The sequence below is a fragment of the Anopheles funestus genome, chromosome 2RL (genome assembly GCF_943734845.2).
Source record: "Anopheles funestus chromosome 2RL, idAnoFuneDA-416_04, whole genome shotgun sequence".
NCBI classification, from domain to species: Eukaryota; Metazoa; Arthropoda; class Insecta; order Diptera; family Culicidae; genus Anopheles; species Anopheles funestus.
This window is the reverse complement of record NC_064598.1, coordinates 43,202,324-43,226,973: the sequence shown is the minus strand read 5'-3', so window position 1 is coordinate 43,226,973 and position 24,650 is coordinate 43,202,324. Positions and strand designations below refer to the sequence as shown.

Here is a 24,650-nt window from a genome sequence, read left to right as displayed (position 1 = left end):
ACGTTTTGGCCACTTCACCACACGAACGGGACGCTCTCAACGCCTACAATTTATACAGCTACAGTCTCTTCAGTGTAGTGCAACCCTAATCGAAAGGTACGAGCGAAACAAATGCCTAAGCGTAAAAATAACAACCACAGCTTCAGTACACCCGCTCGCCAAATGTAAACGTGATCATTTACGCACCCTCGGACCACTACTCATCACCCGATGGTACGCTTTTCTTTGACTCTTTTTGTGCTGTCGAATCGCGCGATACTGCGATCCGTATGTTAAACGGCCCTTTAACTTCTTCTCAGTACAAGGCAAACAGGGCAGAGGAGGCGCTATAAAAGCGAAACACGTTTGCAGCTCGTGACGATCAAGTGCAGTCGGTGCAAAACAAACTGTTAATGATTGTAACATAGCGGCGATAGGATACACGGGGTTTACAAGTGCAACTGGGCAACGTTGGAACAATTTGTGTTTAAGTTGAACTAGAATTAAGTGAGGTAGATCTAGAATTTTTTACACCTTTTAATTTGTACAGACGAAAACAGATTATGTTTAAATTTATCTTTAACAAACTGAAAGCTTTGCATTTACAGATTTGCAAGCTATGATCATCGAGAAAACATCTTAACACAAGCAGCTTATCGCATTCTATTTCATCTTGAAAAGAATCCAGAAATGGCTACAACTATTTAAGCTAAGCTCGAAAACCCTGCAAATGCGAAAAATGTAAGAATATGCAAAAGTAATAGATTAAATAAAAATAAAAAAAAACCTGAATTAATTAATTATGCTTAGTGAGATACACTTTTTAAAAAAGCTTTTAAATCGAACAAAAATATATATAAAAAACGGGTATCATATCCCTTACCTTAGAGGTGCGTCATAAAGAAGAAGAAAAAAACTGTTATAAATGAAAAAAAGCTGTCCGAATTCAAATAGAAGTTTTCGGAAAAAAGATAACAAGATAACTTGTAAATATAACAAGAAACTTTAAATTCGTAACAAATAAAACAACTACTAAGTAAATAAATGATACTTGATCGGACTTAAGATAAAGAAGAAGAAGAAAAAAAAGAAAACACCTTTTTGGAGACAACGATCAGTACATTGCAGACGAAGCAAGTAAACGTACAAAACGAAAAGAAAACTCGAGAAGAGGCAAACACGAAGCAACGCAGTGCGTTGGCCGATGGTCGATGAGTGTTGCTTTCACTCTCGTTTCTTAATTTCCTCCCATGTTGATCCAACGCACCCGCCTAAGATCGGGTGGCATCCACCGAGGCGCGAACTCTCGCTCGATGCTACCAAGCCGCTCACATCAGGCGTCTCCACTGCCAAGGCTGTTCATGTACATCAACGTGTGTTCGTGTGTGTTTGTATGTGCGCACACTGGGACTGTTGTATAAAGGTGTTTTCAGGTTTTTCATTACTATTTTTTGCTACCTTTCATATGATTTCATTTGTTTTGATTTCATTACAGCGGCCAGTGCCAGACGCTGCACATACTGAACAACATTTCTTCAAAAAAGAGATAAATTTCTCCACCTTTTGTGGCGTCGATCAGCAGCAGACAGTAACACTGGTTTTGCAATCGATGGCAATGTTTACCGATTCGGGAGCAAATGTATGTAGGAGAAGTAAACACAAAAAAGGAATAAAACGGCAGGGACGTAAGCAAACAAAAAAAAAACACACACACAAACGGCAAAAGCGAAAACTCATGCAACTAAGACGAACTACACGAGCCGTTTCAAACCACTCGGGACCATTACAACAAACTAAGGGTACTTTGCGTATCTTACAAAAAAAAATCCAGTGATGGGAAAACAGCATACAAACAAAAGCAAAATGGAAAAAGAGACGATCGTTCTACACTCGCACCTTTCACAGTTAAGCATACATGCAAACACTCCGAGCAGTCGGATGGAGAAACTGAACACTCATTCCAGCGGTCCATATTAAAGATTGCAATTAAATAAATAAAACAATGTTCATGAGGGGCCACTGTTTGCTGCAAGCGCGAATCATGGAACGTTCGCATAGATGCTCTCGTAGCTCACACGGCCATTTCCGGCTTAGGGGTTTACGAAGATGAATAAATTACTACGCAAACAAAACAAAACAAAAACTCACCCGATCGCGCGACCATACACAGAACGAAGTATCAAGGCCAACCAATGCACGAAATAAAAGAGTAAAATCCACCCGCAAAACACTCGAAACATTGTTTGTATGCTGAATAGTTTATGCGCAAAAGGGACAAGAAGAGATGGATATTCAAGAGCAATAATTAATGAACTTAACATGGTAAATGGATTAAAAAAAATTGAATTCTTAGTTAATATTCTTAAGGCATGAAACCACTTAAAAATATGTTTTTAAAATCTTATTTAAAATCCTTACTATTTTGTTCAATTTACAAAAACTAATATTTTTTAATTTTACTTTGCCCTGAAACCATCTCTATCTGCGGGAAAATCTAAACCAGCGATTATTGAAAGAATGGTTCCAGCTACTCCATGCACCAGCATACGAAAACTCGTTCAAATCGTATGCCTACCACTGGGTCCGTACTCGGGCATGCCGTTCGCAAGGCATTGGGCGTCTTTTCCGCATCGCAAAGGGCCACCGACCCTTGAACTTTGGGTGCCCTCCAATGCCAGGGAACTGTACCCGTGTGCAGCGATCGCGTTTTCCACGCCAATGTGAAAATGGATGCTTTTGTGCTCGTGTGTGCGAGACTGCGAACTACACATACACATAATAAATCTTCCCGATAGGAGTCATGCACAGCGAACGCCGTGCAACGAAACATGGTTGAGATTTGGTTTCTCTTTTTATTTTCGGAGAGCACCAGTGTGTTGGGGTGGTCTTACAAATCGGATCATTTCTTCAACCGATTGTTGTTTTTCGCAAGTTTTGACATTTAATCTTGTATAAATGTATAAAATAGAAGAACTATCCAAAAAAATCGAACATAATTTCTGCACTCTATTTGTATAATTTTGTAATATAAGAAAAGAGTCTAAAGATATCAGACAACATTCGGAAAATCGGAATTCCACAAGTCACCTTTCACATAAGTTCCACATTAACACATGTCACAAGCATTTCAATGCCATGCGATTTGTAGTTAATTAGGCAACCTATTTAAAAAAATATCAGTTCAAGATCAGACCAATTTAAAATGACCCACAAAATAAAAAAAAACACTTTCGTTTTACTTTCATTATGAAATTTGATTTCCCCAAGAGCATGCTGTTCACAATCAAAACACGATTACACCGTCAATCACGACATTCCATTCCATAAGTACGCCAAACGATTTATGGAATGCCAAGGTACGCACCCTCCCTCTAACAGGGTTAATCGCAAACCAACCACCGCCAGACAATCGATGCTGGTTCCAAGCCCTGTAAACACAGACGGAACACCCCCGTCTAGACGATGAAGGAAATGCATTTCTGTACGCGTTCGTGTTAACATGTAATTTTTTCTCTCCCATGTGTTTGCTCCCATGGCGCGACATCGACGAGCCCCCGTATTTTTTTTTTTTCACCTGAAGCCTAGAATGAGCAAAAAAAGGACCAACCCTGAACGGAAGTGCACATCAACGTAAAATCCATTTCCACCAACTCTGGCGCAGCAACAGTCAGTTACCATGAGTAGGTAAACAAAAACCGATTCCCAGACATTTCCTTACCAGAACGTACTTATCGACAGAATCGTCAAGATGTTGTACACCCAGTAAGCGAATGGCTGGTGAAGAATACATGGCTAGAAATTACATTGACCCGTCAGTCCCTTGGTAGGGTTGGAATGGGAAATGGCTTTTTAAATCAATTACACTGCACAACCCATTCTTTCAATAGCTTCCCACAGGTGACTCTTTCACATCCGGCAAGGGGTACTACTCGAGACAACGTTGACTAGACACTCGGCTGTAGTAACTTCAGGCTTTAGGAGTTTGAATGAATGAAGAAATATCGATGAATGAAACGGTACGAATCACCCGTGACAACTTACCTCAGGATGTTCGGATGTGACAGTTTGTTCAACAGCTGAACCTCACGCAACATGTTGGGTCGGTTGGCACGCCGTTGATTCATCTTCAGCACCATTACGTCACCGGTTGTCCGATGTGTCACCTGATAAAGAAATTTGCAAAAAAAAGCGACCAACAAAATGGAAGTAATTAGTGTAAGGCATACAGACATTAAGCAAACTAGTAAGAAGTTTTCATACGAGCTAAGTCATCGGTACACACTGTACCGTTTGTAAAATGGGAGGCTTAAGGGTGAAATAATAATTGCCCCCGGCGGGATGGCAATTAGACCAACGTGACCAGGAGAGGAGATCTGTTGGATGTTTTTTTTCACATAATGTAGATAACGTTCTCCTAGATTAGCTGTTTGGAGATGTCCGACAAGTGGGAGGAAAAACCCGTAACTGCATAATAAGCGTTTTGAGAAGTAACAATCTGCCCTTATCTGAATGACGTCTGAGGTTGTATAAATTTGTTTTTGCAATGTTTTTTTTTGGGGGGGGGTTTTGGTACATGTTCCAATTAAACAGTATTCCTTACAGCTGTGTAATAGCTTAGTCTCAATTAGAGGAGATAAACCGTGTAATATAAGAACACTTGGTCAAAAAAGCATATTTTACAGGGTTTTTAAAGCCCATTTTTTAAAGCCCCACAGATTTTTTGGCAATGGTCTATTTGAATAAACAATGGACACATCATTACGTGAATAGGTATTTAATTTTCATTGCCATTTCCAAGAAAATCTAAACTCACAAATAGTTAGATAATTTTTTTTAAATCTATTTTTATTTTTTTAAAACGAATGAATCGCTTTTAAATAGAATAGCTAGAGATAAAAATATGTTTTTTTCTTGGTTAATCATTTCAATTATTAAAATATACTTGACACAATACTCGACATGTTAAGAAAACGCACTGACGATCTCATTTCTAAATACCAATTATAAAATAAAGACCATTTATTGAACTCACAAGGGTGGAATTGTTTTCCTTACTCATCTTAACGTCAAGTACTGTGATTACTAGAAGGAATTTATTCCCATTTCTTATCTTATCCGATTCGATTGTAGCAATCGGGAATAGGGTCTAGAGCTCGATTATTGCTTTGTAAAATGTCATTAAAATGAATACGACCAATGTTCTAGATTTTTCCAAACAAGCAATCAGCGGTGCAGATAGATAAATGTGTCAAAGACAAAACACTTGCAATGCGAGTTGCTCAGCAAATATAAGGTATCAATTTCTTTCGATTATAAATCAGGCTTTCTTGGTGTAAAGATGTCGTTAGACGATAGAACGAACTATGGATATGACGCTTGTTTTATATATTTTGTTTTGGTGATTCCGGTGACTTTGGTTTAAAATCTCTGAACTAAACTAAACTGAACTGAATTAAATCTCTCTAAACTAAATTAACCGCTGTAACCAAAGGCATTGCTCATCAGCTTCAAAGACACAAAAGAAAGCATTCCTCAAAACAGCTAAATATCATAAACATAGGATAGAAAATAAATTACTGCCAGTCAACAAACGACGAAGTTTGGTAAATAAATTGAACCAATTTGCATCAATCTTCGAAACACAAACGACCTCTGTTGCCCAGTGTTATCCATTACAGCGCAGTTCGTATCCGAAATCATAACAATTCGTTAACCGATCATTAACACCACACCACCGTGAAACTAATTGATCACCCCGTAAGGATGATCGTTACGATTGCGCTGGCGCGGTCATTGGGATTGCTGCCGTGTAGAGAAAGTCACCGAATCTGCACCATCGCGAGACGCTCTCGAACACCCCGTAGCGTCAGTGCCTTTGATGAAGCTAACCCACACGATAAGATGCTCTGCTCCAGTGGCAAGTGTTGAGTATGGGCCGTGCAGCCAACGTGACACGCCCGCCATCACAGATCACAACCACACAGAGCCGAAACACCCTCCAGCTGAGCACGTGCGACGGAAAGGGGATGATAAGAAAAAGTGCACCATAAATTCCCTCCGAAACGACTTCTGGAGGCTGCCCGTCCACGATAAAGCCCTCGTGCACGATCAAGGTGAGTCTTGCACTAATTGGCTCACTCGCCAAACGGGGGGTGGAGGGAGGTGAGTTTCGGTTCTCCACCGTGACTCCCGCACCAATCAAGGTATCGCTTATCTTAATAGTTCCCTTTTCTCCTAACATCAGCTTTGCATCCCTTTTTGAAGCGTAAATTTAAATAGCTCGTTTAGTGCAGGCAATGGCTATTCGGGGGTTTTGCTTTTTTGCAACATCGTCATAGCGAAGCCGACCATTGTTGTGCATTATCATCTTCGCTAGCTGTCACACAAATAATTACCAGTTTGTCAGTGAGAGTCATCACATTTTTACAGTGCGCGCGTACGTTTGAATTGCGTTTTCCACCCGCTATAGAAACCGATCCAGCGAGCATTACGACGTAATTTTCACGCAATTGGTTGTTTTTTTTCGGTTAAACGGTCGCCAAACCGATCTTGATCATCACCAGTCGCTCGTAGACGCAAACATGACGCCACCAACGGACTTGAAAGGTATCGTTTGGAGGGGGGTGTCGTTTAAAAAAGAAAGCTTTGGGAGGTGCATAATTTATGCGCCTCGCCAGTTGATGAAAATCACACGAAGAAAGCATTTGGTGGATGTTTCTTTTTTTACATTTTTTCAATTTGTGGTTGGATGAAGTGGCGGGAGATTATTTTTCCGATAACATCTATCCACTCTCTCACGTATAATTTTTGTTTTACCCTACCCAACTTCACGGACTGGTTGATTGTCTTGATCAAATTGGGCGAGAGTTGGCCAGTGGCCGTGAATCTCGTGCGCGTTCACGGTTGCCTAGAAAGGAAAATTAAGCCTCTCATCTTCACGTCGCCTCACGGTGGCAGGTGAGGATCATCGGGTTTTTGCGGGCGGGAAAATTATTCGGAGGTTCATGAACCTTAGCCGTGTGCGATCCGCATCGTTGCGGTGATGCGCAGTGACTTTTTTCATGATAGATTTTAAATGCACTAATTTACGTATGAATTATTTTACAGAAATATGGATGTATCTCTTTGAGCAACGGTTTGTTACAAATTTATCCTAAGTGCTTCTTAAGTAGCTCTATAAATAAAATTCAGTACTAGTTGACCATTAGCAATGGTGTTAATGCATGATATATCCTCAGAAGCTCAAAAAGTGTTTTTATTAATTTTCTAAAAGAAAAACTTTTTTATATTTTGGGTGATTGGCAAGCCGATTGCAAGTAGTCATTCTTTTAAAAAATTGTATTAAAACTCAACAATTAACGCTATTATGGAGCTTTTTTCAGAGTACTATCATCAAATGTGTAAAGTAAAAAAAAATCATGTTAGCTGTAAGCATGTTCACTGTAATTATGCAAAAAAATAATATTGTAACCCAAAACATTAAAAATATTAAGAAAATATATATATTGCTTGTCGTAGTCGACTAAGACATTTATTATTTAAAAAAAAACGGAGGACGCTTAAAGTTGGAAAAGCGATTCAAAAGCAAAAAAAACACAGAGTGTTGAAATACTCCTTTACTGATATGAAAAATTCTAACAATTAAAAATAAACTGTAAAAACCTTGAATTATTTGAGTTTCCGTGGAAAATATTTATGACAAAACGGACGACGTTTAAAGTTGAAAAAGCTCAAACGGTTTACTGAAAAATTCGGCCGGCAATTCAAAATAAATTGTAAAAATCCTGTATTATTTGAGTTCCTCGTGGAAAATATTCTCATACCAATCCGGTTTCACATTAAATATTAATCGTTATAGTAACGCGCATAGTAAATATCTATAATTAAACCACAATCCTAACCTAATTTACACACTAATGGTCCCGATCATTTACACAACATTACCGGTGACATCCTCCCTTACCCGCTCAACAATCCCCAGGGCAGAGAGGAAAAAAAGGCGTTTTCCATCGACCAACCACCGGTAAACAACAATTTCCGCACATTGGCAACTGACAACTTTGCGATCCGGTAAAAGTGAAACAGGGGAAAAAAGTAAAATAATACAAACTCATCGATGACAGTTACCGAAAACCGGAAGCGTAAACGATCCGGTCCGTGTGCGTCGACCAATCAATCAACACGCTCGCTGTTCCCGGGTGCAAAGATGAATACACCCCTATGAAGATGGCGTGCCATTGAAGGGCAGCTGTATGGGCAGCCATTGCATACCACGTACCGGTGTTTGGCGTAGTGCCGTGTGCGGGAACCTTATTCAATCCCAATTTCCGACCCTATAACACTAATCGACTTCCGCCTCAAACCAGATAGCGTGAGGTACGGTCGTACAACGCTGCGATTAATTCTGCGACACGCAAAGCTTCACAACACCTTTTTCTATCGCTTTACCTACTCTTTTTAAAACACACATAGAAGCCTTTCCCAGTGGATTGAACTGTAGTTAATCTAAAAAAAGCCTAAATAAATTAACTAAAACAAAAGCACAACTTCGCATCTCACCTTTCGATGCCTTTCGGGTTTTCCTTGTAAAAAAAAATACTTTTCCTTTTACGAAGTAACAGTGACAATAGTAAAACTTTCGCAAAAATCTGCTGCGCATGTAATTGATCTGTTTTGCAACAAACAAAGGAAAACAAAAAGGAAATGTACTTTAGCCGAACTCACCAAATGAGGCTTTTACTATTCCACATGAGAGAAGGAGAGAGAGAGAGGGCAGTTTAGGTAATATATGCAACGAATAAAATGCCAAATTCGATTGATTGCAACCTGAAGGTGATGCGTGCCACCTCTGGTTGGCACTTTCGATTTTAACGTGCCGTGAATGTGACATTGTTCCTTTATTATTTTTGTTTTTTCCCCTTTTTGCAATTTTCTCTTCTATTTAATCAAAAGCATTTTCTTCTTCATGGTAGGCACATAGAGAAAGTAGCAAAAAAGCCGTTGTAGCATCCTGTCGCGATCGTTGAAGGTGAATGTGACGGGAACACAACGGAGTGCAGCTTATGTCACTTTGAGTCAAAGATTTTTGTTTTTTTTTTGCCAACGCTAAAACATTGCCAAATATTCGACTGTACGTGAAGGTTTCCTGTTACTTGCCCGTGTACACCATTTAGCCTGAAACTGGTTTACACCATCAGGTCTAATTGTTTGGACATTTCCTTCCGGTAGCAGGATGCGACAACAACCGACGACACGCCAAAAAAGCTTCGAAATCGAAAGTGAACGCATCCGAAAGTGGATCGCTAATTGGTCGCATAATGGGCGTGCCGCCAGTTGTTTTGCAGATCGCGATCGCAAACACCCCCCACAAGACATTTGCCTTTTTCATATTTCGCGAAGAAAAGGAAGCGATCGAATTTGAATGCCAAAGGAAAATTAATAGTTCAATTTAATGAAGGAAATTTTTCGCTTTTTTCCCACTTACAGTCACGTGTCAAACATGAACAGCTGATGGCACTGCACTTGTCGAAGCCATCAAAGCGCCTCCGGACACGACTATTGTTAGGAGTTAATTGTTGAGATGCTGCAATAACGATAATGGGAGCGATCGTGAACGAAACCCCAAGCGTAGGGGAGTCCTCCAATCACTTAATCATAACGTGTTTGCCCTCGTAGTTTTTCATCCGTTCCGTTCCATCATAATTCCCTTCAGTCGCTCTCCACACTAATTAATTCGATTGCTTACGAAATGATTGATGGTGCGGTGGATGTGTTAAAAAGCAGCCAGCCTCCATACGATGCGTACCATGCAAAACAGTCTATTGTTTCAACATCGATTTTTACGATCTTGGGAAAAACAGATTTCATCCTAATCACTTGTATGTGGGAATGTGATACGAACCTTTGGCGTCGATCGATCCGCAGCACCATGCTTACGAAATCACAATTGGTCTGAACTTTGTTAATTTAAACATTTTCAATGCATCTATAATTTGTAACTTTTAGCGCAGTGTTAACGATTATGGCTGTGATGGAACAGAACCGGCAAAATAATACCAATAAAATGGGGAAACTATTGTGATGGTGATGTTAGCAATCAATACGAATGTTGCAACAATATTGAGATTTAACGATAACATTGATTACAAAACGCATCGTTATGGCAGGTGTCTTGAAACATTCATTTTTTCTTAATAAAAAGAGGCTGCAGCAAGTAAACCAATTTAACAAACAATACAAGCGCACGATAAAAACAGAGAGAACGATCAGGAAGTAGTGCGTCTAGATATAGTAAAAAAAATCGAGCACAAGAAACTCAAGGAACTTCTCAAAGAACATGGTTCTTTCAAGTTAGTATTGGGTGATACTCAATTTGAGCTTGAGTTTTCGTATAAAAAAGCTCTCCGCTCTCCGTTTGGTGTCGTAATAATGGCCTTTTCTTTATCTTCAAAAATATTGTATGATCTCGTTTCTGAGATCTCGTACGGCTACACTCTTCAAGACACCGATACAAGTCGTCTAACTTTTATTAAAGCCTTGGGAGTGTGGCTGGATGAGACACTCTCTTCCAATGTCTCCGTAGAACACGTCAATCTTGAGGTCTGGTTGTTAGGCTATCGTCTGGAAGAGTCTCAGAGATCCTTTCTGCATGAAGATTTTATACTGTTGCTGGGTCCGCTTCACCTTCATTCCAGTAGTCTAGATGTCCCTGCTCTTCGGTTTAAATGATTACAAATAAATACAAATGAGTACGACCTGATAGATACAAATCAGTACGACCATATGCACCTTCATATGACGGTATCACCTTGAAATCATATACCATGAACTGCTTCGATTGGCTTAAATATACAGAGCGATATCTACACAAAGACATGAGCAGATCATCCTTCCACATGATAAAGCAAGGTTCCATGATGTCGGTATCTTCAAAAACAACATCGAAATACTGAAAACTTTAAACTTGTTCTGAACATTGAAGTACAAAAAGGAAAAATGTATGTGGCTTAAAGACTGGGCAGTGTCTTCTACCAGTTGGACCAGATGGAGCACCGTGGTTGGAACTAAAACAGAAAATTCACCGTAGTAGAAATTGTTTTATCTCTTCCCACCATAGTACGAAACTTGATTATAACACCAAAGTTTACTACTTATAGGGCGTATAGTTAAGTGTTTAAACCTAAATAACTCAGTAATTCGAAATGATATAAAACGTAAGTGGATAATTTCTTACGATTGCATATGCGCATAACGGTAGGTTGGATGAAAATCTACCCAAACGCATTATAACGGCAACTGAACCATCGATATCTTTGATGCGACCTCGAACAAAACGCAACATGCATTTGCGCCAATGGGGTCATGAGTGCAGGCTCGCACAAACAATGTGCCACGTTCATGTGCATGCATCGTTTCGCATCTTCGTGCGTAGTGAAGACGCACACGACGATGGAATGTGCGTACTTGTTCGTGGCGAATCGTTGATCGCCTACGGTTCACCTATCCGCCTTGACAGTCCCTCGCGTCATGTGACAGTTTGTGGTCACCGTCAGATTAGCGGCAGTTGTCACGAATGTAAGAAGCCGGATGAGTTAGACCGCTTATAGACGGTCGGTTTAATCGGCGGAATCCGCACGGCGCCGTTACGCATTGCCTTCAAGGGCGAAGGCGTAAAGCGTCGATTAAATCCAACGGATGCGCTTATGAGGCACAATGTGGGGGCTTCTTCATGCCGCATGTACGGCTACACGTCAATTCGAACCGGCAGCAAATGATGTAATGATGCAATCGATGCAAGCGAATCGATTTGATTCTCGTCAGTTCGCTGCTACTTCTGTAGGCGCCTCCAATCGAAAGCGTCATTTTGCGGTTTTGCTTTGTTCGACAAAGTAGAAAACCCATCAACTGGATGACGGCTTTTGCTTGTCACTGTTCTAGAACTTTTGAGCAGAACTCGCAGGAACAGCTGTTTCGCATTACAGTTTTTTGTGCCAATAAAGAGCTTCTGGTATAATCTATCTCTTTTTTTCACATCGCCTTTAACAAAACCTTTTGCCATATTATTTTTTTTTTTGTGTGCTCTTACCCCAAAAAGCTAAAAGCGTGGGAGCTATCGTTCGAATTTGTGCAGATTTGTTACACTTTTACCGTGCCGAGCCGTATCATCCTCGAAACGCCTGACTGGGGGAAACTGTATGCATGTCGTTTATTTTAACCGTCTTTCTTCCCATTACGTTCCAGTTGGATGGGCCGTTTTCTTTTCCGTATCGAAGAGTTTGTTTGCTTTTCGTTTATATTTTTATCCATGCTTTCTGGCCAAACACACACACACACAGACAGACACAAATGCACGCACCCATTTTCGGGAAATACGAGGAAAATTTATGTTTTTCTTCAACGTTCGTGAAAATCCACTCGGCAAATCATAGGAAAGTCCCATGGCGTTTGGTAAGACATTCATAGCCGGGCTTAAGGAGAGATAGAGAGAAAGAGACCAAAGCCGAGAACCGAGTAAGTGAGCACACCACACAGTGGGTCAGTGTGTCGATGGATGTTGCAGTTTTCCTTCATTCTCATTCGCTTTCCTGGGGCTCAGTATATCTTGGACACTGACCGGTGGTGTGTGAGGATAACCAAAACCAAAACACATCGTGCTTTCTCTACGCACTACGGGGGGGGGGCAGTGATTGATCACGTCCCACATGTACAACCGGATGACCGCGGGAATGTGGAATGTGGCAAGAATGTGGCAAAGTAAATCGCCCATCACCCGGATCCGGGCGCTGGTTGCGTAAGTTTATGCAACAGGAGCACGGCGGGAAGTTTTATTTTTCACGCCAAGATGACCATCCCTTCCGGTCACGCTAGGGCACGGCCTTTCGGACTTGTCACAGATTTTGTGTGTGTGTGTTTGGGGGAAATGATATTTGATGCGCTTCCATCCTCTAGTGTGGTGTGAGCAACGCATAATGTCCCTTTCTTACTTTGCTCTAGTTTTTCGGTGAAAACATAACGCAATCAGACGGCACTGCACGCAATACTAGTGATACAGTGTGGATAAAAAAAACATGTTTGCTTTTACATTAATTATTTTCTTATGGGTAGATACATTTAAGATTAAAATGTATTTTTAATTTGAATTACTAATTTTTTAAACATTCATGGAAAATCATTAAAGCCAACCAGTGTCAATTCCACATTAACGAACGGGTATCAAATCCCATCAGGACCGTCCCCCCGTAGCAAAGACTGACAATGCGGCTACGTGGTAAAAATAAGACTTGATTTTATTTTTATTAGAATTCCTTCAATTTTTAAACATTAATGACCCCGTTCCTAAGAAGCAAAAAAAGCATTAACATTTTATTTTATTTTTTTCCAGTATGACGGCTTCTGCATATCTGTCAATTGATTCGCTGTTAATTCGGTTGTTTGACATGTTATTAAAGAAAATGTTAGAAAATTTTAATCACAAGACAAATTTGTATTATAACTTAGATTTGTTCTAAATATTCTAGCCATCAATCAAAAGAGAACATATCAACTTGAATTTCTTAATGTAACCAACATTCATAGTTTGGAATTATATTTTTTTACTTGTGTTTTGGAAAATAAAATTATTTACAAGAATGGCAACAAAAACTGATTACCATTCCTTCGTTCTGATCGATTTCTTAGTTTCTTAGCGTAGTTCCTTAAGTCTTTATTTTATTGTCATTGGTATAGGTTCTTTAGCTTTAAGGCATGTTTGTGTAGCAGTCTTGCAGACAAGCAAATTAAAGGTAATAATAATAACAATAATAACAGCATCCTGCTAAAGTATCACAAAACCCATCCATACCTAGCAGTCATCAAACATCCACCAATCTAGGGCCAGATGAGAAAAAAAGACAATATTTTACCACAAACAATAAGCTTCCGATAAGTACAAACAATTCTTCACCATTTCCCTACAACCCGTACACAAAAACACCATCTGCACCCATCTACGTGACTGCAACGATTTATTTTTCCATCACGTCTACGATCCCTGCCCTTATTGCACCATGCTACCATGGCAGATGATGAAGACTTCAAACATTTAAAAACAAGCCTCCGCATGCACTCAGTAGACTCAGTAAAAGCGTAAATAAACACAGGACCGGTGTAGAAAAGCGGCCTGCCGCCCGTGGCATAAATAGCACCGCATGTAGGACACACGAGCCAATTCCCCATGGTTCAGGGCTGGCAATTTCGTTGTTCTTCATCCGACGACGGTTACTGACATCTCTATATGCCGCACGATCCCAACACTTCGTCTGACAAATATTGGCGGCTTCGCTACACCTGATGTTGCCGCCCAGCATAATCAGATTTTCCGCTCATCTCGCTCATCACGTTTTGTGTCACGGATTATTTTACCTTGCATTGTATGAACTCATCGCCGAAGCCTAATTGTACTTGAAATCGGGCAAAAATCGAGCCCATGCGTATTCCCTTGCGCATGTCGTCATCTTCCACGCGTGCGTTTCACGGACAATCTTAATCCGTCTCGAATCGCTACCGTTTTCTTCGGGCCGTTTCCGTCAAAAACCGAGGGAAGAAGATGTTATTTTTAAACTCTGCATTTCCAACTCGTGCACAGAATCTGCGACCTGAAACGCATCCGAACGCATCCGAGCGCACATCTGCTACGGTCGTCAACGACAATTCTTCTCATTTCCCCCGTTCGTGTAGCAAAATAATAACAATATGTTTGTAGTCTTCTAAGCAACAGTTCGGTATGTTTTGATACCCATAACGAACAACTATTTCCATGATCTATGGAAGGGTAAAGCTGCCGAAAGGAAGTGATATTATGGTTTTTAAACCCAAAACCGGCACACAGCATATACTTACGCTAATCCTCACAAATTTCCTCGATACTTATTCATCTGGCATCTCAAAAGCAAACGAATGGGTTTTTTTCTTTGGGATTTCAACCGTTAATCATAACGATGATGTCGAATGGTTAGGGCGTGGTCGCTTTACGGGACGTTATTAAGCCGAAAATATGTCACAAATGCAACAAATAATATACCTCCAGCATCATTTCCTGACATTATGATCGTTCAAACTAACGAGAAAATGACGTTGACAAAATTATAATGTTATTTTTACCGTTGGGAGTTATAATTTCTCAAAAAAGAAAGCCAAAATAGAAAACCAAGTTAGAATTTGTAAGAAGAAGTTGTATCATTTATCTTTTCATGTGATCTTTTAGAAAAGATTTTGATTATTTTGTAAGAAAATGGCGGATTATGGAGACTCTTTTTAAGAATATTAGCTAAACTTTTTAGCTAAGAATATTAGAATATTAGCTAACCACCGGGGGCGGCCCGGTGGTGCATGTGATAAACGGCGCCAGTCCAAACGGCCGGACCGGGTTCAAATCCCATCCGGACCGTCCCCCCGTAGCAAGGACTGACTATCCGGCTACGTGGTAAAATAAGTCTAGTAAGCCAGAAATGGCCGGCGTGACCTGTAAGGTCGTTAAGCCAAGAAGAAGAAGAAGCTAAACTTTTTATAACAAAACTTGTGTAAGTTATTAACACAACAATCCTCCATATAACGTAACAATTTTCTGCCTCCTGATTACGATATAAAAACCAGTTTAACATGAAATCAATTTTACTTTCCAAATCGGATTGCAAATTAGCAATTGATTCCAATAATCACTACCCAACGCAACCTCATAACTATGCTCATGTCGCATGATCGTTTTTTGGGACCAATTTTCCTTTCAATTTTCCCTCATGCCACACATCAACCGCACGCAAATCAGACGCAAATTAACATTCCCCGATACCGATTGACATTCTTGCAGTTACGCTGCGGTGAAGTAATTTTCTATCCCGCCAAGGTAAAATGATGTCACATGCAGTGCACGCACACTGCTACGCTGCAGCCCAACAAACCGCCAGCCATATCTCGGCTTGTGCTCGATCACCAAAGCCTAGATCACCCCCGGTGGCGAATCAACGGAACGGGCGCGTTGACATTATCCCTTTCTCGCGCGAGGGTGAGAAACTGGTTCCTCTGTGGTTCCCTGACGGCAAAGCCTCTCAAGAAGCAACATGACACCGCCTGTTGATGGGGTGTGCAAAAAAAACCACCAGAGAAGAAAGAAAGAGAGCTCCCAGACAGTGTTGCTGTCCGCTGCCGATTGCATTAAAACCATCGGGGGTTTACCATCACCCTAGTAACACAGGCCCTTTCGCCCACGGTAGGGTAGTTTGTCAGGGCACGCATGAGCAACGATGTGATTGTGGAGTTTCATCATTTTCAATTTCATAATCGCTATCCAGACGTAGACATCTATTGCTAGGCGATTCGTTATATAATAATAAAAAAAACATCTTATCATATTTCACACCAATTTACTCGCAAAACAGCTTCTAGAAGAGCAATTTCGGATTCTCGGGAAATAAAAAAAAGCACACAGCATCCGGAACAACGAGTTGCCACGGGTTCGAAAATAGTAGCCAAGAATTCAAACACACATCCGTCGGTAACCTTGACGGGAATCACTTCACGTTTGGCTTCTTTGCTTTTCCTTTCGTTTGCAATCGCAAGCGATGTTTGCATGTCAGTAGTTCCGAGAGTTGCGAAAGTTACACTTGAACCTTACGAGAATCACCGACTGAATTCAATTCCCACGCTCGATTTACGCCCATGCCCGCAAAGCATAGGGGCCGCCACACCGCACTCCTTAATGTCGATTCAATTGACGGTAAACGATTGCATCTCCGGTTGGGGTTGGCTCTCCCCTTCCCATTCGCATTGCAAGAGGTGTGCGTATGCGGCGACGAATACTTTTGAATTCCTGCGCCATATTCGGTAGCTCAGGGATGTGTCGCGCATGAATGAGCATTATTTCATTAGAGTAACATTCGGGTCCCCCTCGCGTGGTGGCATTATTAACATGGATGGCCCTGACGGTTTTGCTCTGATACTGGAGCGCGTATTCGTGAGTCAGCGTGATTGTCACAATGTCCTCATCCGTCAAACAACCTCACACACACAAAAAACAACTCCCCAATATTGTCCACGTCACTAATGGAAGCTTGAAGTGAACGAAAATGAAAGCACCGAAACGTTTTTTTTTTTTGGTGAACCTATAGAATTGTAACCATATCGACGATTCAATACGCCGGCATTTCTTGGTGCTTTTGTAATCCATCACTTCTGCTGTCGTTTCCAAAATGGAGCAAAGAAACTGTGACCAACAAAAAAAAACCAACCCCCATCATCTAAATGAGTTTGAGTGGCCTTCTGTCACCATACGCAGCAGCTTCTATGAATTATGCTGCAGAACATGAAGTCTCCTCAAAGGTGCCTTCGCTACATCCACTTCTACTTTAGAAACCGGATGACTTCCCTGGAACGACAAATTGGCCTGTATTAACCATCCTTGCCTGGGTAACGTATCTCTTGTGCATCTTTCGAAGTGACTCGTCCGCGTCACAACATATCCACCGGAGCAATCACCAACCACCATCGCGGAAAATTGGCAAAGAACCGTTACTCGGTCAGCACTCGCACTTGAATAATGTCTGCCTCGCTGCTGCGTTCGGCAGAGCCAACAAAGACATTTGCGATCGGTTACACGGTAAGACGTCGGGAAAGCCAGTTGCCGGAAAATGTAGAGCATCATAGAGAGGGAGAAAGAGAAAAAAACAAACCGCGCAAACACATAAACCGAATAGCTGAAGGCTCGCTTGTTCGAGGGTGCACTTGTGCGGTCCTTACCCTCCCGCTGTTCTCGCCAGTGTGCTTAACCACAGTACCCTCATTGACGGAATAATTCGCAACCTTAGCGTAAATCTCAATCGGAACGAAAGCAACGCAAGTAAATGAACGGTGTATTCCTTCGCGCACTCGCGAGAAAACGAAACTGGAGCGATGGTTATGAGGTGATGCACTTTCCGTGTCGAACCACACGCTCCATGAGCTCTCCATGGCAGCCCTGGCACAATCTGGCGACTGTGCGAATTTTTGATTGCCCCGAAACGGTTTCCCTACACCCCATGGGGATGTCGATACTTGGCGGATGCTTCGGGAGACCGGATCGTATGGATGATGCTTTCCCGATAGATTCAAGCTAACGGGAGTACGCGCGCGAACACGTTGCGCTAGCGCTGAAGTATCATTATGTGTACCTTTGGAAACGTGTAATTAAAAAGTCGAGAAAGAAATGGAAAACAGTCTAAATGGAGAGTTAAATCAAGACAATATGTACAAAGTTTCGGGATATTTAAAATGCGTAATTTAACTAATATTCAGTTGTTTCTATCGCGAAACATCAAATGTGTAATGTTCGTTCTACATTAAATAACGAAAAGATTTGATTATAACACACATGGCAATTATTATTTATTAAATATTTTATTAAATAATAAACATATTTTTTCATAGTTCTTCCGACAAAACCTCTCACACCTTCCCAAATTCGGAAAAATCTTCCATCAAACATTCCTTTTATAACATAAAAAATAAAATTCCACATTTGGCCCAAAATTTAAAATTTTAAAACTTCTACTCGTAAAATACTAGATTGAAGTACAGTAGAGCGTCGATTATCCCGAGTGTTCGGGACCGGATTGATCCCGGTTAATCGATTTCCACGGATAATAGTCCCTTAAATGTCAATGTCACTTAACTTAGCAACATTTCTTTTTTCCAAAAATTCAACACGTGATCGTCCTGTTCCAGAAACCAATTTAACATACTGGACTGGTACAGTCGTTTGAGTAAATTTATTATTCGCTGGTCCATTGGTTGGATTATGCTAGTTACATATGGTGAAATAAATTTGGCCAAAAACAAGGCATCTGTGTTTAAAACTGATTCTGTGACGGATCGTTATACAATAATAATAAAATGGCTCTCTGTTGTAGTCCTTTTGATGCCAAAAATGCCTTCAGGACAAATAAATTAATCATCAAATGTTAAAATTTTGTTTAAAACCTAAAATAAAAACATTTGACATAACAAATAATTTTAACCAATCTAAAATCAGTACAACTGTCCACCACGGTTCACAACAGTTGTCAATTTTCGGCGCACGGTTAATCCGTCCCTGGATAATTGACAATTTACTGTATAATCTTTCATAATTCTATGGCATTTTGAAACTGCAGTGTGTACCGTAAACTCTTATGTTAATGCGCTCTGAAGAAATTTATTTTCTTAACAATTGAATTTTAATGTGTACACTTTCTCTTCAAAATACTTGAATGCTAATAGATAATGCAGTTTTTCTTACGAAAAATTCCGTTAAAAAAATAAAAGGTCAAATTGAGATACTGAGAATTTATCTATCACGACTAGACTAAATTAAAAGAAAAATGTTAAGAATTTGGATAAATTTGTCATTGATGAAAACAAAAGACCTGGTATGCATAACAATTGCAAGTCTCTAAACATTCAATATAAAACATGACACGCATTTCAGCGGCTGCCTAATAATGTACAGCACAGTAAACGTAAATAAATAAACATTTCCGCAAACCGTCCTTTAAAGTGACCCACGGAACCAATTTGAGAGTCACAAAATCAATACAAAATACTACGGCAACACTTCAGCTTTATGGTGCGATACGTACGTCCGGACGTTGGAAAAGCAAACAACCATTAAAGTGCATTGCGCTGGGTCGGTAGCAAATATTTACCAGCACGCCAGCAGACACAAATGTGACCCACATATGTAGATTGTCTACCGTACGACATCGTATTGCATTTACCGATGGCTTCACGACAAATCGTCTGAACAACTCAATTAAACGAAAACTATTTTCCCCGTAGAAAAAAGGGTCGATGGAACTCAAAAGAAGGTTTAATTACGAACGTCTTTTTAATTAACTAAATACATAATTTGTACACCATATCTTGATTTCCATCTGCTGATTATGGGCAAAATTTTAATGCGGTTTCAACAAACTATTTCAACGTTTCAAATGCCTAAATGTAAAGCACTAATTAGTGTAACACCTAACCGATTACATAAACATGACCACACGGCTTTTTAACCCTTTTTAAGCGCACGCATTCCGCCGTAGCTTTTCCGCTGCTGTTACCAAACGCCTCCGCACCGCATTCGGGCGGGAAAAAGGGGCCAACCCTTAGTGATGGGCTGTTTTTACATTTTCGGCAAATGAAGCAATTGATCAAAGCCTTAACTGGTGCGAGAAAACCTAAACGGAAAACCTTTCTCCTTTCTCGGCGTGTTTTTTTGTGTGGTTAGGAAAATGGGCGCACAAAAGCGAAAAGTACACGAGATGGCAAAGCCAAACCAAACTAGAAAAAAAAAACAAACAGCAGCTAACTCGCTCGAAACGTCTCATTGACACCGGCAAATGAACAAACAAACAAACTAACCAACCACAACCGGGCGGCCCACCTTTCCCGGTCAATCGCACAGAGCAAATACGTAACACTGCAAACCGCGAAACTTATTATGACAGTCGCAAAGCGGGTGTGCGCCTCATCGAAACCGTTTCGCTTTTACTTCCACCCATCTGCTGTGTCTTTGAACTTTTCATTGAAAATATCTTCCTTTGGGTTGAAGCGTGTGAACAAAACAATCAAATTAATAAACGAGTGCATTAGATTGGGGAGGAAGCTTAAACTAATGCAACTCATGCTTGAAACAAAACATGACGAATAGGGTATGCGTAAAAACATTAATGCAAAGCAAAATGGCAAAAAAGAATGTAATATGAATTTGCACAAAATAAGAAATAGATTTTTGTATTAAAACTGCACATGAAGTTCATATATAAAACTATATATGAACTATTTGTTAAAAATTCAACAAAATGAAATTTATTTGAAAATACGTATCAAATATTAAACATAATTCTAGTAATATACAATGGTTGAATATGTATGCAAATAATTATAATTTTTGTTTGTAACTTTTGTTATTTGTACCAATCGTTTTGTCCACCACTAAAGGTTCCATAAGAAAAACCGAAAAGGTTTTTCTAAGGCTCAAGGTTAGCAATTAAAAAACAATATCTGCGTAAAACTGATTAAAAAGAGTCTCTTTGGTAACATCTTAATAAGTTTAGAAAATATTTCCTATTTTGCAATTCACAATAATAAAGCAAACGAAATACACTGGAAGGTCGATTATCCGGAAGTCACTTAACCGGTTGTCGGAATATCCGTGCAGTCCGGTCCTGACAGTTCCGCAGACGAATTGACATAATAGCTACAATAGTAAATATTACAATTACAATTTATTTTGCAAAAATTTATTCTAAAAGTGAAGGAAATGGCAGCGGCACCGGTCTTTATACAACAGGACTGCGGATCCAATCCCTTCTGGACCAAACCCCTGTCCGCAGGACTGACTATCGTACTACGGGTGAAAAAGGTAAAGGGAAGCTAATAATGTCAAGCCAAGACCTCTTGAGAAGAAAGATACAAAAGAAGAAGATACTAATAAAAGGTAAAACAACCGTGCACTTAAAAAAAGTGTCGATCACACATTACAATCTAATGTTTATCAACTAAAAGGGAATTCGTGTTATTCACACATCCTGTTTGGGTAGAGTGTCATCCAGCACGGCTAATTGGAGTTCCATTGTAGTTTGAATAATTTACATTGCTATTTTCAACAAACCAATTCTGAAGACCGATAAATATTTATTTAACAACTCTTTCATCGTTATTCAACAATTAAATAAAATCGAATACTAAAAGCTGCATTGTAAGCAATAGCTCCTAGTGATGGGCCAAGACTGTTACATGATGGTTACATTTGTACGGGGGACCACAGGTAAGCAGATTTCTAATATACGATAACCAGAAGTGGTTGTTCCCTTTGAAAAAGCTCCCTTCATATTTCACGGTTGCTAGATAACAGGTAAGACACTCACGATCCAGTGGAGGTGAAAAAGATCATCAAATAAAATACGGTTATGTGTGTGACACAGGCCCACACAAGAGTGTCCGATTGAGTGGATAGAAAGGTTTGCTAATCGGGCTGGAACCTTTGATTCCTTGCGCGGTACGATTACGTGCCGGCCAACGAATGAGTTCGCTCTTCAAACATTAAGCGCTTTACAACTTCACGTGACGCGATGTTGAAGCGATGATTGCTCGTTTATCGGACCAACGGCGAGAATTCTTCGACACGATTGACTTCAGACGCTAATATACGCTTCGGAATAGTCTTTCGTGATGACACAAACGTTTGACGCAAGATTATAGATAATTTACTGCCAAAAAACGATTAGGAAATTGGTGACAACGTATACATATAATCCATAAGCACATCAGACGATCAAACGCGCATCAAACTGAGATGTAAGATAATAAATGTAAATTAAAAACAATAAACTGTTACATGTCGGCGAAAAGCTAAAATGTAAACAACGCAAGTGTTCACAATAAAATATGATTTATCTGCATTTTTGCTAAACGTTGCCTTTAGTGCACAATTCTTTGTTTTGTTTTGGTAGCAAATGCAATCAAAACACACATTCTGGTATCATTATTTTTTAGCGTCCCTGTGCAGTGGATTGCAAAATGAAGAATCAAAACACTGTGTTTCATTAGTCACTGCTCTGGCGATGCAAAGCACCATTCGAGTCACGTAACAAGTGGACATGTCATATCTCTTTTAACATCTTCAAAAATATTCTGTCCCCAGGCCAAGAATGAGATCGCCCACCGGAATTTTAACTCGAGCGTTTGCTACACGTTCTACGCCACCGCCGGCACACACAGAGAGATAGCAGAGTGTTAATTGCTAAATTCTTGAACACACTCCAACTGTCAGTCAAACGGGGAGGGGATTTGTTTTTTTACTCGTTTGCTTACATTTCATTCATGCACCAGTTAGAAGTACCGTGTGCATCCTGGGCGATGTCATTAATCCATGCAGTATTAGACGGCATAAGTGCTACAGAATTTCTCCGTCACTGCAATTGCAACAGGCAGCACAATTAATCGGTCCCATCTTTTTTCGAAACAAAAAACCAAAACACATTTCTCGTGATCATTTTCCTGGCGAACTGAACTTATAAGCACCGTATCTGATTGGCTTGGACAGCTAAAGAGCGATAAATTTTAGCTTCCCATTTTAGAATTGTGCAACGTAGGGTCTCTTTACAAGAGCGATATATCTGCTTATATTGAAGAAGGGTATTTACTCCTTGAATGAATGTGGTCCAAGACATCATACCAACTGTCGCAGCGCATCGATCGATCGTTGTGCAATTGAAGAAAATGCCGAAAAGCAAAACACCATCCAACATAGAAACCCACCAATAGCATCTCCCATACTGTCCCATGGTGCAGGGTTTTGTAAGTCGCGCTTCTACGATATCTGCGGACTCCACGGATCGTCTCACCACTTTCGAAGCAATGTAGTTTTCCCTTATTTCGCTACCATTGCCGAGAGAAAAAAGGAAAGGCACTCGGGACTCGTGCACTACATTGCGCACGTTGAAAAAAGGGTGTCATGCAAGGTGTTTGAAAGAAACGACAAAATGACCAAACGTGAGGTGGACACAACGATGGTGCCCCCGCATTCGTTCAATGTAGTATCGCACCGCACACATGGCCCAAACGCATCGCTGATCACTCGTTCAGGCGCATCGAAGCCGCACACACGTCAGACCTTCTGCGCAACAGCAACAAGTATAAATACCACATAACATGCAAAGAGCTACCCCTACTCGATGGGAAGTTTGTTTTCCTGGGCATCTATTGATTATGGCTCAAGCCTCATATATTTCCTGCTTTCACCTTGCCGAACATCTATCTTGGATCGATCATCGTCTCGTAATGATTTTTAATTTCGTCTTTTAGATGGTTATGAAGAAAAAAAGAAGTCTCCATCACGCAGGTAAAGTAAATTCTTGAAGAAATCTTTCTCATCACCAACTTTGCAGTGACTTTCTAAGCGTCCATGCGTGAGTTCAATTATGCAATGTCTCCAAGATGTAACAGAAGTGCAGAAGTGGTAACATTTCCCAGATTTCCGAACGCTTTTTTCTTCTCTTTTCAATTACTCCGTTTTCCATTTTGTCTGTAACTAAAAAAGCCAAGTGACCAACTATTCCGTTCCACTGCTGCTCAATTGCAAACCATCGGTGAACGTGATGCGATTGCTCGCGGAAAGAAAGAAATTTTTCCCAAATCATAAGCGATTGCGCAAGACCTCCACTAAAAGATGGCCGCATTACTGGTACGCTTGTTCCGGAGCAGTTGCCATAATTTAAGGGGCAGGAAAGTAATGGAAAAACCATTTTCCGTCCATTCCTCCATCAACGCTTTTTTTTAAATGAATATGACCGCCTTCAATTGACCAGTGCAGTGTATTGGGGGTATCGCAAGTATCGTCTCTTTTCCCGCCGGAGACGCTCTGGGAAACTTGCCAATTCCTCAATCCAACGTCATCCGAAACGGCTTCAAATCTGTTTCGTGTGAAACACTTGCCAGGGGTAAAGAAATGAGGAAAACGTCAACTTAGCAACGGCGTACAGCTATTCAACTGCAACACAGTTTGCATTTATGGTGATATTTAATGTCTTTTTTTCTTGTTTTGCACCCTTTCACGGCAATCCTCGCTAATGGTAGCGTAAATCGCATAAATGCGGTATTTGTTTATGGACGCACCAAGCTACATCTTTGCG

General features: G+C 40.4%; 1 protein-coding gene across 4 annotated transcripts in view; it reads right to left on the bottom strand.

The window, feature by feature from the left end:
- LOC125760546 (uncharacterized) overlaps positions 1 to 24,650 on the bottom strand; it is a 64,454-nt gene that overhangs the window by 19,075 nt on the left and 20,729 nt on the right. For all 4 annotated transcript variants that reach the window (XM_049420760.1, XM_049420763.1, XM_049420761.1 and 1 more), the window contains exon 3: positions 4,021 to 4,142. In XM_049420760.1, the coding sequence (XP_049276717.1) occupies positions 4,021 to 4,142 (122 nt within the window). The remainder of the gene's footprint in view (positions 1 to 4,020; positions 4,143 to 24,650) is intronic.